The sequence below is a fragment of the Ursus maritimus genome, unplaced genomic scaffold (assembly GCF_017311325.1).
Source record: "Ursus maritimus isolate PB19 unplaced genomic scaffold, ASM1731132v1 scaffold_22, whole genome shotgun sequence".
NCBI classification, from domain to species: domain Eukaryota; kingdom Metazoa; phylum Chordata; class Mammalia; order Carnivora; family Ursidae; genus Ursus; species Ursus maritimus.
Genome location: NW_024424675.1, coordinates 18044617 through 18057415, shown reverse-complemented (window position 1 = coordinate 18057415; position 12799 = coordinate 18044617). Strand labels below are relative to the sequence as shown.

The following is a 12799-nucleotide window of genomic DNA, read 5'->3' as shown; positions in this document are numbered from 1 at the left end:
CTGTTGCTTTTCTAATTCCTGAAAGAAGCATCGAGAGTACTATTAGAAAGTGGGGTTTCGTGTGCAGGGTGACTGAGCCGAAAGACAAGGAATTCCCGGGTTTCCCACATAGAGCTTCCATCCCTCCGGCTCCCACTGGTTTTCTCACAGGCCCTAGAACTACGGATGTGATCCTTCCTTTCTGGAGTGCGGGTGTGTCTGCCCGTCTGTGTGTTGTCACGTTAGTGGGTATGCATGCGATGTCTACTACATGCACACTCACAGGGACTGCATTTCAATTGCGTGAAGGGCCTCCTAGGACAGTGAGGCCTTAGAAGTCTTGCACAGGGAGAAAACTGGCCCCAGCAAGGGGATAAGGGCCTAGCTGGCTTTCGTGCTCTGGCCACTGTGTTTTGTGTGTGCGTGTTTTGTACAAATATGTGCTTTTGGACCCTCAATATTTTTGGACATACTAGCAGGAAATTTTACCCTAAAAGCCAGTGTAATAGAAACATAAAGAAATCATAATCCCACCCTCCAAGGTAACTTGTTTCATTGGCTTTAAAGAGAGTCCTGCCAGCCTATTGAACAAGTTATTTTATTCACTGTATGTAATAATATTTTCCATGTTTCTACAAAAGCTTCGTAATTATACCTTTAATGGCTGAATAATGTTCATGTTTATGGTTTCTATTTTATCTGCAGCATTATCACAGAAGGGAGGAAGAAAGGAAGAAAAAGTCCTACTTGGCTTTTTTTTTTTTTTTTTTTAATTGAGGTACACTGCTTGGCTTTTCATTGGGTTTATTTAGATCAATCTAAGGGGAGCTGCTGTCTTTCTAACCCGTAAATGAGGAATGCTTTTCCATTTTTTAATTTTATTTTCTAATCTCTTATTGCTGATACATAGAAAAAAAATAAATTTGTATCTATTCACATCGTTTTGGCAACTTTGCAAAATTCATTGGTACTTCTAAATAATTTCTAGATTATTATGACCATTTTAAATTCAGCTTTCCCTTGTTGTTTTCTTTTAACGGGTCTGGATGTAATAATTTGTTCTTTTTGCTTAGGTAACTCGAGAGCTTTTTGCAAACTACTCAAATGTATTTCTGTGACTTGTGTTAGAGACAAATTTGGCTAAGGGGCTTTAACAATTTAAGTTGAACAATATATCACATATCTGTAAATACGGGCCCTACCTTTAGAATCTTTCCTTGGGATCATTTTGGACTCAAGGTTTTTCATCGCCCCAGACATTCAGTATTTGCTATGCGTGGGAGTTCTCATCAGTAGTTTGTTCCCGAAATTATACCCCAGACATCTCTGAGACATAATTACTTTCCATTAGCAAGACATACCCACGCTGTCCTGTGCCTTCTGCCCCAGTCTTTGGCACCAGCTACTCTCCTGGGAGCCCAGATTTCTCTCAGTGGAGGCCATGGTAAGAGACCCCAAAATCTGGGTGCTGCCCTCCCCTTAGGTGGCTCTGCAGCTGTGGGTAGAGCGACGTTCACGCACGAGTTCATGCTAATGCGTCCAGGTCAGAAACTCCTTTAGGAAAAATGGATCTCACGGTAACGCAAGAACGTTTGAATCAGTGTTATCAAAATATTGATATGTAAACTATCCACATTGTGGGGCGCCTGGGGGGCTCAGTCGGTTAAGCGTCCCGCTCTTCATTTCAGCTCAGGTCTCGATCTCAGGGTCCTGAGATGGAGCCGTCCCCCCAGCTGCGCTCAGCAGGGAGTCTGCTGGAGATTCTCCCTCTTCCTCTGCCCTTCCCCTGCCCCACGCTCCCCCCCAAGCTCTCGCTCTAAAAATAAATAAATAAATCCTTAAAAATAAAATATCCATATTATATTTTGCCTTTCACCAAAACACGTGTTTAGATTTCAGTTCTATCGTAAAGTTTAAATTTAAGTTCCAACTTATGGTTTCATCTTGAAAATCTCACACATTATAATGAGGGCGAGCTGTTTTTCTCGCCAATGCTCAGAGCAACCACATTTGTCATCCACACCGGGACATTTTGAGAGACATAGGGGCTGCTTTTGGTAATTACAACGGAACAACAGGTATAAGCTGAAACTGTCCTGGGCAAACCAGAGCTTACAGTCCCTACCAGTGCACCCATGGATTTAAAGCTTGAAGTTAACTGAAGTATATACTTAAATCATAAGTAATAGTTTTTTTTTTTAAGTAGGCTTCATGCCTGGCGTGGGGCCCAACATGGGGCTCAAACTCACGACACTGAGATCAAGACCTGAGCTGAGATCAACAGTTAGACGCTGAACCGACAGAGCCACCCAGGCGCCCCTTAAATCGTAAGTCATCATTTTTTATTTTGCGTAGTTTTAAAATGAAAAGAGCAATGTCGATTCCACCCAAGTTCAATTTTCAGTGGGTTTGCTTGCATCTAAGCATCTCAGCAAAACCTCTTCAAATGTATTCAAAACTTGACAGCTCGGTCTTGTGCTCACAGCAAACTCCATTCAGTACTAGCTTCATTACCTAAAATAGACAAAACCAAATTATTTCATAAAATCTGTTTCCATAAAGAAAGCCAAGAACTGCTGGCTCCTTGGGGAGAAGATTATTAGTATTTGCTGGATAATTTTCAGCACTCTAACTTCTGTAAGGCTTACTGCCTGATTTGGGGTGTTGGTGGGACCCCAGGCAGCCTGTTTATCTTTTGTCTTTGTCACCTACATGCCCTGTCTGAACAGTACAAAAACCTCACTGCCTTGGAAGTGTTTTAACTGTCTGCTCGTCTGCTGCACCCCGCTTAGTTAATTCAGCAACTAAAAAGCTACTGCTCCAAGGGAAAACTCTAAATATAAAAAATCAAAACAACACTTAAGGGGAGCTTTGATTCATCCAAGCTTTTTTCTCTCTTTTTATTTTTTTTTAAAGATTTTATTTATTCGAGAGAGAGAGAGACAGCATGGGGGGGGGGAGAGAAGCGGACGAGGGGGAGAGAATCCCAAGCAGACTCCCCACTGGGCATGGACCGCCCCCCCCCCATGCTGGGCTCAACATGGAGGTTTTTGATCCCAGGACCCTGAGATCATGACTTGAGCTGAAATCAAGAGTTGGACACTTAACCAACTGCACCACCCAGGCGCCCCTTTCTCTCTCTTTTAAAAGAAACATATAGGGGCGCCTAGGTGGCTCAGTCAGTTAAGCATCTGTCTTCAGCTCAGGTCATGATCTTGGGGTCCTGGGATCAAGCCCCACATTGGGCCCCTGCTCAGCAGGGTGTCTGCTTCTCCCTCTCCCTCTGCCCTCCCCCCTGCTCATGCTCTTGTTCGCTCTGTCTCTCTCAAAAGAATTTGTAAAAATATTTTAAAAAACAAATAAATAAAAGAAACATAAAAGTATCATTTGGGGGCATTGTGGAAAATCTTATCTTGGTTGTTAGCTTTTTTTAGAGGCCAAATTATGTTGGTCATTATTTATGCTCCTAGGAAGACAATTATCAATCACATATTCAAATGTTGTGAACCAACCATATAACCCTCTGTGTTAGAGTTCTCCAGAAAAACCGAAGCAACAGGACATGTCTACATAGAGATTTATTTTAAGGAATTGGCTCATGCAATTGGGGGGTGGCAAGTCCAAAATCTGCAGGGTGGCCTGGCAGTCTGGACACCCAGGGAAGAAAGAGCCAATGTTGCAGCTCAAGCCCAGAGGCAATCGGGAGGCAGAATTCTCTCTCCCTCAGGGGAGGTACTGTTTTCCTTTAGGGCCTTCAACTGATTGGATGAGGCCCACCCACATTGTGAAAGGTGATCTGCTTTACTCAAAGTCTACTGATATGAATGTTAATCTGATCTAAACCTTCACAGCAATGTCTAGACTAGTGCTTGACTAAATATCTGGGCACCATGGCCCAGCCAGGTTGACACAGAATTAACCACCACACTGGCCCCACACCATAGGGTGGAACTTGGGCCCCCATCTGGGGTCTTGCATTTCGCAATCCCTGGGGAGCTGCCTCCAACAGAAGAAAGCCCGGGTCCCCACACCCCTACAGGGTGGCTCGGCCATTTTAGAGATGGGGAAACCAAGTCTTAGCAAAAGGTTCCACGACTTGGCCCCAGGATCAAAACAGGCCTGGGGACAGTCAGGACAAAATCCAGCCTCATCAAATGGTAGCTCCCAGCTCTTTCCACTTCAGCTCTTGGCTCCAGCAGGACCTGAACTCGAGACTCCTAGGGGACGTTCTCATTTCACTTCCTATTTGGAACATTACAGCCAAGTCTGAGTGCGTCCAAAGCATAAACTCTCAGGGAAGATAATCAACTTATTTTCTGGATGTGCCTTCGCATTCCCATCCCCGGCCCTCCCACAAGGCAGGGCTCCCCGCCCCGCGGCCAACGCGGACCCATCCACAGAGGGACATCTCTTTGAAAAGTGCTTTATTTCAACAAGATCTAAGTTAGCTGTGTTAAAACATACCAACATGTTACAGACATTTATGGCTCCCTCCTGAGGCCTTGTCAAATTAGGTTATGACACCCAGACGCATCAGTCTATCCGTTCAGAACCAAACGCTGACCCAGGTCATGTACCATGGTTGAGGCAAGTTATGATGAAGGAAAGAATACTCACAAAGCTAACACAAGTGGGGAAACCCTGAAGAAACACTAGAGTAACGCACCACAAACCGTCAGCCTGGGGAGTAGGTCTGCAATCCGCTGGGAAGACTCCAAGGGCAACCTGAGGCTTTCCCTTCCCAGCTCGTCCATGTCTTGTGCTTGGTTCAAACACAGGGGGCGCTGTAACCCCCCATGGCAGGGTAAACGCTTTCAGTTCCGCCTGAAAGAAGGGGTGCCAGATTCACCCGTGTCTCTACCTCTGTCTCGGAGATCATTTCTCACCTCACCTGACTCAAGCAGGTCTTTGTATGCAACAACTGAAGTAACAACAACAATGTGCGCCGTGGCCTCGAGGGTGCTGGAGACCCCCCCTGCCTGCTGTCTCAGCCCCCACATCATGGTTTGGCCACGAGGCCCTGAAATTCCCTCGTTTACGTAGAAAGTTTCTCTCTGGTGATCTACCTGTGACACCATGTTCTCCACGCTCTGGAGCTTGGCCGCCTTTTTTTTTTCTTTGGAGGAGAGCTTCTCTTAAGAGAGGGTCTTGCCCTTCTGGGAGCCTTCGCTCCTCTTTGTTCCCGACACGGAAATAACCACCCAACCCTGGAGAAAAGAATTTGTGCCAAGATGTTTTGCATCTGAGAACAGATTTGTGTGTGTGTCATTCTATTTCAAAGTCTTATCTACAATGATGATAAAATGTCTTTATCTGGCCATCTCCAGGACAGAGTGTTATTTTCTTTCTGGTAGGGAAAAGGGAAGGGTGTAAATATTTCTCCTTGAAGTCTCAGACCAAAACCTCAGCTTTTGGTCCCAGCATTTTTCTCGAAGGTGGGGGGGCTAATCTGAGCTCCTCCCTCCTCAACCTCACTGAGAATTCAAGTCCATCAGCCTGGAGCCCAATGCACACATTCCTCACCAGTCCGCACAGGCAGGCCTGCTGTTTGTGCTTCTCAGTCCCTCCCCAAGATACCCCTGTTCACCCCCCCATTTAACTCATCTCCTGCCCACTCATGTGGTCACCGAGAAAGTGACCTTGTGCTTAATTCCACCACCACCTGGGGGAGGGACCCCCTTCCCAGCCAGGCTTTTCCTTCATTTGATCACCTTGTAATACAAGCCCCTAGAAAAAGAAAGCCAGATGTGGCTATTCGGCTTTTCACAAGTTAGGGGAAAAAACCCTATAAATTGGCCTTTTGTTCTTCACACGATTTCAGGTTCATTGCACGCAATTACATAAACCCACACAAATCACTAGAGGAATTCAAAGCTGCAAAGCCATGTGATACCAGTGAGAAAATCCGGCTCCACACCGTGGAGAAGGGTCTCTGTTTCAGCCGCTGCTGTGTCAAAGGACCTTTCCAAAATTCCTGATCGGGTTATTAGGACGTGCGAAATGATCTCTAGACGGGGTGGGCCAAATGGAAAAGTACAGCCTGTGGTAACTGGAGTGTATCTTCTAAGATGCGACTCCCCTGACTTCTACCCTGACCGACCCCCCCCCCCCCATCTTTAAGAAACCAGGCCTATCTTAGGATCGCTTTCTCAGAAAGGGAGCTGGCAAACCTGACGTTTTCAACATTTCCCTATTTAAACCCTCGCAGTTCTAGGGCAAATCACAGAGAACTCATATAAACCTGAAAGAGCTGTCCAACAAAAGTCAGTGGTTAGTAATTTGCTCTGTGGAAATTTTTCTGCCTAGCCCACCAAGGAGAATTACTGGGGCCCACACAGGCTTTGAGCATTCAAAATAAAAGTAACTGGAAGAGAAGTTTCTGAAGTCATTTTCTCAAATGCACAACTCAGGAAGTGTGTTTGCATTCACAAACCCGCTCTTTCCCATCTGTAACAAAGGAAGCCTCTCCCCCTGCCCCCGGGTTTTCTGTGCATTTTGCAGAGGCCCACCGAGGTCTATGATTGCGACTAAGGCCTCCGGATTTCCAGTCCACATCCCATAGGGCTGGGGCACTGTCCCCGAGGAGGAGGTCGCCTTGCTAGGAGACCCCCGGCAAAATGCCAGGTGGCAGCACGCCATCTTTGTGAAAGTCAACAATAAGACCACAGCTGTGAGCCATTTAAAGAGGACATGGAAGCCACAGAGGGGAGCAGGAGGCAGGAGGGGGCAGGAACGGGTCTGCTGCAAACATCCACCCTCCTTGGGGACACTGATTAGTGGCTCTCCTTCCGCCAACTGCCCGGCTCCCCAAACCTTTCTTGAAGAGGAGGTGAAGAGATGGGGAGACCCTCCCCCAACAAGGCTGAGACACCTGCTGTTAGGAGCTCCCGGCCTTGCTTGGTTGATCTCCACAGCCAGGCACCCCACTCTGTCTGTCCCTCTTCAAACTGTACCAGCCACACTGGTGCCCAGCTACCCAGCGGTCTTCCTGATGGGAGCCACAGGGGACACACCGTCCCACCCTTTCCCCCCACTGGGGTCTGTTCTAAACATCACCCAGGTGGCTGCTCCGAAAAGCTCCAGCCTCCCTATGCACCTTCACAGGGCAGCCCACCGAGCTTCCCTGAGCCCCACACTCGGTCAGTCGCTGGGTCATCCTCATGCTTTGGAGTCCATCTCCATGCATAAGGCGAGGGCAACCTCAAACACATGGCCTCAGCTCCAAGTGCGGGGAGAGCCCTTGATGGGAAATGGGCTGGTCTCCCAGGCATCCGTCACATCTGTAAGGAGCTTCTGTGACTCGCTAAAGGGGGAGACTCTGGCCCCCACCCCAGGACAAGGCCAGGCCCCGGCCACGCTAGCCAGAGTTGGGGTTGGCTTCCATGGCCTGGGGTTGGCATGCTGAGTGGAACAAGAGGCTGCCCTCCTGTCTCTGAGACGTGGCCATGGAGGTGAGCACAGAGGCAGAATCCACAGAGATCATCACATGTCTTCGTTATTTTAAACGATCCAAGTTTCCAGTGTAAAAACTTGTGGGCTTATTGCATCTAACCCACAGATGATTTATCGTTCTCTTTCCATCCGACCTTCCCCGAGGGCCTGGGGCTGCTATTTTGTTAATTTCCAATGCCCAGGCCTTCTAGACGCACAGGGAGAATCTCTACCAACATATAAATACCCCAAATAGTGAGCGTGCGGAGTCCCCTTCCCTTCCCAACACGTGCGGCTGCTCCCTGGCACTTGAGGGAAGACATCGAGGTCAACCCCTCAGATCGGTGACTCCCCCGACGTGCCTGCTCTCGAGCTGCACACCGTCAGGCTCCACAACGATGGAGCCGGGGCTCAGAGTTCAGTCGCATGTGAATATCAGGTAGGCACGTGGCTATGTACCATGTGTGCACACGCTTACGTGTGCATGCGTGTGCTCATGTGTATATACACACACACAAACACACACACACGCGCTTTGGGTCCTTATAACAAAATTCAAAAGTCCTTGTGAGTGAAAGAAAGGAGTGGAGCCTGGGGATCCAAGGATGGGAGTTGCCTGCTGGCTTCTCCATCCTGCTCCGGGCAGCAGATGGTGGCTCGGCGGGAGCTGGAGAGGTCTGTATCTACACGTTTCCATGGAAGTAAGGTACCCAGCTTCCCGCGCGTCTTCTCATGTCAGTGGGAGCCCCTGTGGCGTCTGGATCCCCTCCCGCGTGTGGCTCAGATCGTTGCTGGGGTCTCGGCCATCTCCTCCAGCCTCTGCCGGATCATTAGCCGGAGCATGGTGTACCTGGGGACAGGGACAGCTACGACGGACGGCAGAAGGCAACACACGCCTCCTCTGGATCTTCCCCCACCCCGGGCTCCAGGGGCCACCTGTCGGTCCCTTCGCGTCTATCACGGGCCCTGTCGTCAGCCACCTTCTCGGCTTGTGTTCATTTCCACACCCGGATGAGAGAACTGAGCAGACCAAATCCAAACTAGATGATTTGACTGTCGTTAGGAACTCTGGCCAAAGAAGGACGGCAGGCGAAAACAGCAGCACCAACAGGAAGGGTTCCATGAACCGAGCTTACTAGGCTCAAGGCACAGTAGCATGGGATCCTCACCGGGGCTGGACCATCGGAAACTGCCGTTATTTGACCATCGTGAGGGGCCTACAAAAATGGCAGCTCCCTATGGTTCAAGCGCAGATCGGCCCCTGCGTGTTGCAGAACAGACCAGAGCGACTACCAAGGGTGGGGGTCCACGCGTGACGAGGGCCGGGCTCCACCCCTTCCCTGAACTGAGACCGTGCAGAGGCCGGCGTGCGGACCGCTTTGCGGGGCTCATGGGCAGGCTCCTGATGGCCAGGGCTTTGCACCGCACAGCAAAAGCTGTCTTTCAAGTCTGGCGCATAGCTAGTGTTCGGTAAATGTGAACTTTCATGCTATCGATCGTCACTGTTACAGCAAATGGAGCACTGGCGCCATTCTCCAGGGGCAGAAATCAACCCACTGTTCAGCCGTATCCCTGAAAAGCCGTCCACTTTATGACTAAATGTGGCAAAAAAAAAAAAAAAAATCATACATTCTCCCCAGAGAAATAGGGTGAAACAGGTGAAGGGGATTAGGAGGAACAAACTCCCAGTTGTAAAATAAAAAGTCACAGGGATGAAAAGTGGAGCGTCAGGAATACAGGAATAAACTGTAATAATGTTGGATGGTGACAGATGGGGACTAAGCCGATTGTGGTGAGCCCTGAATAATGGATAGAACTGTTGGATCGCTGTGCCAGAGCCTGAAACAAATATAACGCTGTGTGTCAACTGCACTTCAATCACAGAATTAAAAAAAAAAAAAATCCTCGCCAGAGAGAAGCTTTACTGGACTTTTCAAGCCAAATGTAATTTCCAGGGGCACCTGGGTGGCTCAGTCGGTTGGGCATCTGCCTTCAGCTCAGGTCATGATCCTGGAGTCCCGGGATCGGGACCCGCATCAGGCTCCCTGCTCAGCAGGGAGTCTGCATCTCCCTCTGCTGCTCCCCCTGCTTGAGTTCTCCCTCTCTCTCTCTCTTTTAAATAAATAAAATCTGTTAAAAAAATAGTAATTTCCAGAAGAGAAATGTTAAGAAGGGAGAAGGGTAGGAGGAAAGGATTTCAGAGGTCGGTTGCTTAGACTTCTCTCCACTGCTAAGCCCGCCTTCCTGAAATCCCCGGAACACTTTTATGTCCCACGTCAAGATGAGAAGCTGACACAGGAAGCAAAGAGACCAACACACTTAAGCTTTGCGTCCCCATCTGAGATCCACATTTGTCACGGGAAGCTCCCGGAAGAAGGTCCACAGGACCCAGGCCCACACAGCCGCCCAGCACAGTCCCCAGGAGGCACGGAACGGAGAGCCGGCTCCCTGAGCCCCCGGAGAAGCCCAACCAGCGCCCTGGGGCCACACGTACTTGCGCACCAGCTTCCTGACTTCGCGATCTTCTTCCTCTTGGAGCTTCTGAATGAAGCTTTTTAGGACAGGCATCTCAAACTTTATGTACTGGGCCACCTGGGGAGGAAGGAGTTGGTCTGGGGTGCATGCACGTCCCTCCCACCCATATTCCAAAGCCTTTTGGCGTCCCTCTCATGTAAGGCGCAAAGGCGCAGGAAACCTTTCTGCACTGACCCAGGATTTCTTTAAAACGCAGTAGCCAAGCCTTGCTCTTCTCAAGGCTGGCACAGAGTTTGCGCTGATGATCGCTCCCTATAGGTGACACGTATCTCAGAACTTCTCAGTTCTCGTCCCGTGTATCCCAATGCACAACAAGATGATTTTCAAATGTGGGAAAGCACTCTCTCTTGATGCAGTGAGGCAGGGAACACCTGAACCCACAGCATTTAATAGACCTCTCTGTTCTCCTCTAACAAGATTTAGGGAGCCACGTTGCCTCTGGAGTCTCGAGCAGGCATCCAAATGGGAACCGGCTCCGGAGAGGCTTTGAGGGTGAGGGTGGCCCCCAGGTGCGCTGAAGTTCCACTGCCGTCCCCCCCTCCTCCGCAAGAATCCCCACCCTATTCGATCAACTCTTTTCCATGGGAAAAGCCTATTAGTGTCAAGCTGCTGTATGACTTGCGACTTGCTTTGGTCAATGGAACGTGCGTGGACACGATGTAAGGTATATTTGGGTGGAGGCTTCAGATGGGCTTCTGAGGTTTGCCCTGGTTTCTAGCACACCAGGCATCTGCCATGGGAAGTGTACCCCAGGGAGCTGCTACCCCTCAGGCCTGGGTCTCTGAATGAGACACGCAAGGCACGCCTGAACCCCACCCCCAGCCTGGAGAGAGCTGCGCCCACCAGCCTGCAGCATCCTGAGCAAGAACGGAAATGGTCACTGTTGCAAGCAGCTAGGATTCGGAGATGTTTGTCACTGTAGCAAAAGCTGACTAACACATAGGAGAAGGTAAAATTACTGCAAACAGCATGAAGTTGCTAAGAGAGGTCTGCAGAAACGTCTCAGCCCTTACAGTAGCCTAGAAAGGTTGAAGACATTTACTCTCTATGTAAACCACTTTGTGCCTGAGTGTTCCCCCAACAACTCCCCCAGGGCATACTCTTCGCCTAGCCTCCACGTTCATTCTCCCTGCCTCATGACCGTTCCTGCTTCAAGAAAACCTAGTATTTTAAAAAGAAAATTAAGAAAAAAATTTAAAATGACAAAAAAATTTTAATTCAAAAAATTTTAATTCAAAAAAATTCTTAAATTAATAAATAAAATAACTTTTAAAAATAAAATAAATTTAAAATTCAAAAAATAAATAAACAAAATAAAAAAATTTTTAAATTAAAAATAAAAAAAATTTAAAAATGAGAAAAATTTAAATTAAAAAACAATAAAAAATAAATTAAATTTTAAAAAAGAAAAGAAAACTTGGTATTAAGGAATGGCAGCAAAATGGGATGTGGTCCTCGGCCAGAAAGTCAAGTCATAGCCCAGTTGCAGGTAACCCAACCAAATCTCCGCTCTCCTGAGGAGAGACCACCCAACCAAAGGGGGACTCACATCATACGTGACTTCTTCCACCTGGTCCTTCTCCATAAGAAACACTTTGGAGACTTGCTCACACGGTCCCTGGAGGATTCGGGCAACCAGAGGGTAATCGGTGTTCTTCAGTTTCTGTTTCTCTGGAACCACACACAGCCAAGAGCAGCCCTGAGTGTGGCCTGAGGCCTTTCTCACCATAAGTAGGGGCCAACTCAGGGGCCCCAGGGGCCCAGGCACCTTAGAGGACGCAGCCAGGTAAGTCAGGAGACTGCATTGTGAATGAACAATTCTGGTTCAAAGCAACCGCTCCCTCCCCGCTCTGAGGAGTTGGTTTTATCTACCTCTCAAGAAAATCCGGTTCCCCCTTAAATAAGCAGTTGGGTTTTAAACCCCATTTGGCATTCCCCGGTGGACTCAGCCAGTGACCCCACCAGCCTCGGAAGCAAACAACACATGGAAGTTTCCAGAGGCCAAACAGCAAGCGAATGAGGCAGAGGTAGTGTTTTTACACTCACTGTTTTGAGTGAAATAAACAATTTTCAAGTACACTGTGTTTTTCAGACTTACCACCGCTGGTATGGACCACATACAAAGCAAACTCCTCTGCGGAATTCTCGATCTGAATCAGAAACAAGAGATGCTTGAAGAAAGTGCCTATTTACACACCCCAACTCCGAGCCATGGCTTCTTGAACGCTGCAGAGCTAAATGGATTTTCGGGGCTCCCGAGGGGGGACTATCTTGCCAGCTCTCAGAGGGGATGATGAGAGGGAGCAGGCAGGTAACCCTATCAGTACCAGTCGATAAGAAGGACTGACTTTGCTTGCCCCCTGCCTAGCACCGGGCCACACACAGCCCCTCGATGGGGTCCCGTGAACCCTCCTTTTACAGAAGATGCAGCAGAACCACAGGGAGCTTAGGTCCCTGGCTCAGCTCCTCCAACAGCAGGTGCCGGCGGGGGACCTGAACCCAGAGGTCACCAGCCAACAGTGCCTCAGTGACAAACAGTGATCCCTGTCTCCCAAAGATTTCTTACAAAGGGATTGTGGAAAACCTATGAAGTAACGGGACTCTAAGGACACCCACGCACTAGAACTTGCACGTGTCTCGAAGTTCATTTTTCGGAGTAGGGTCCCCAGATGTGTTTCAGAAGTCAGTCTGTGCCCGGGGCCTGGGGTCTGAGGGCCGGTGTTTCTCAGAATTCAGCAGCACGAGAATCTCCTGCCAGCTGCTGAACGGGCTCCCTGGTCTGCGGGCTTTGGATTCGGCAGGTCTGATTCAGGGCTGGGGCCTGGGAAGCTGCTTTGCTAACAAGCTCCCGTGG

The 12799-nt window shown here is 48.9% G+C and overlaps 1 protein-coding gene across 11 annotated transcripts in view; it reads right to left on the bottom strand.

Annotated features, from left to right (window-relative positions):
• Positions 1-2299: 2299 nt before the first annotated feature.
• The window catches only part of RASSF2 (Ras association domain family member 2), a 44608-nt gene continuing 34108 nt past the window's right edge, over positions 2300-12799 (bottom strand). For 5 of the 11 annotated variants that reach the window (XM_040638006.1, XM_040638005.1, XM_040638008.1 and 2 more), the window contains 4 exons: positions 12044-12095; positions 11495-11616; positions 9905-10002; positions 8280-9005 (listed from right to left, as the gene is read on the bottom strand). In XM_040638006.1, coding sequence (XP_040493940.1) covers positions 8900-9005; positions 9905-10002; positions 11495-11616; positions 12044-12095 — 378 coding nt within the window. In that variant the 3' untranslated portion in view covers positions 8280-8899. The other 6 variants (XM_040638009.1, XM_040638013.1, XM_040638010.1 and 3 more) reach the window with 3 other exon arrangements.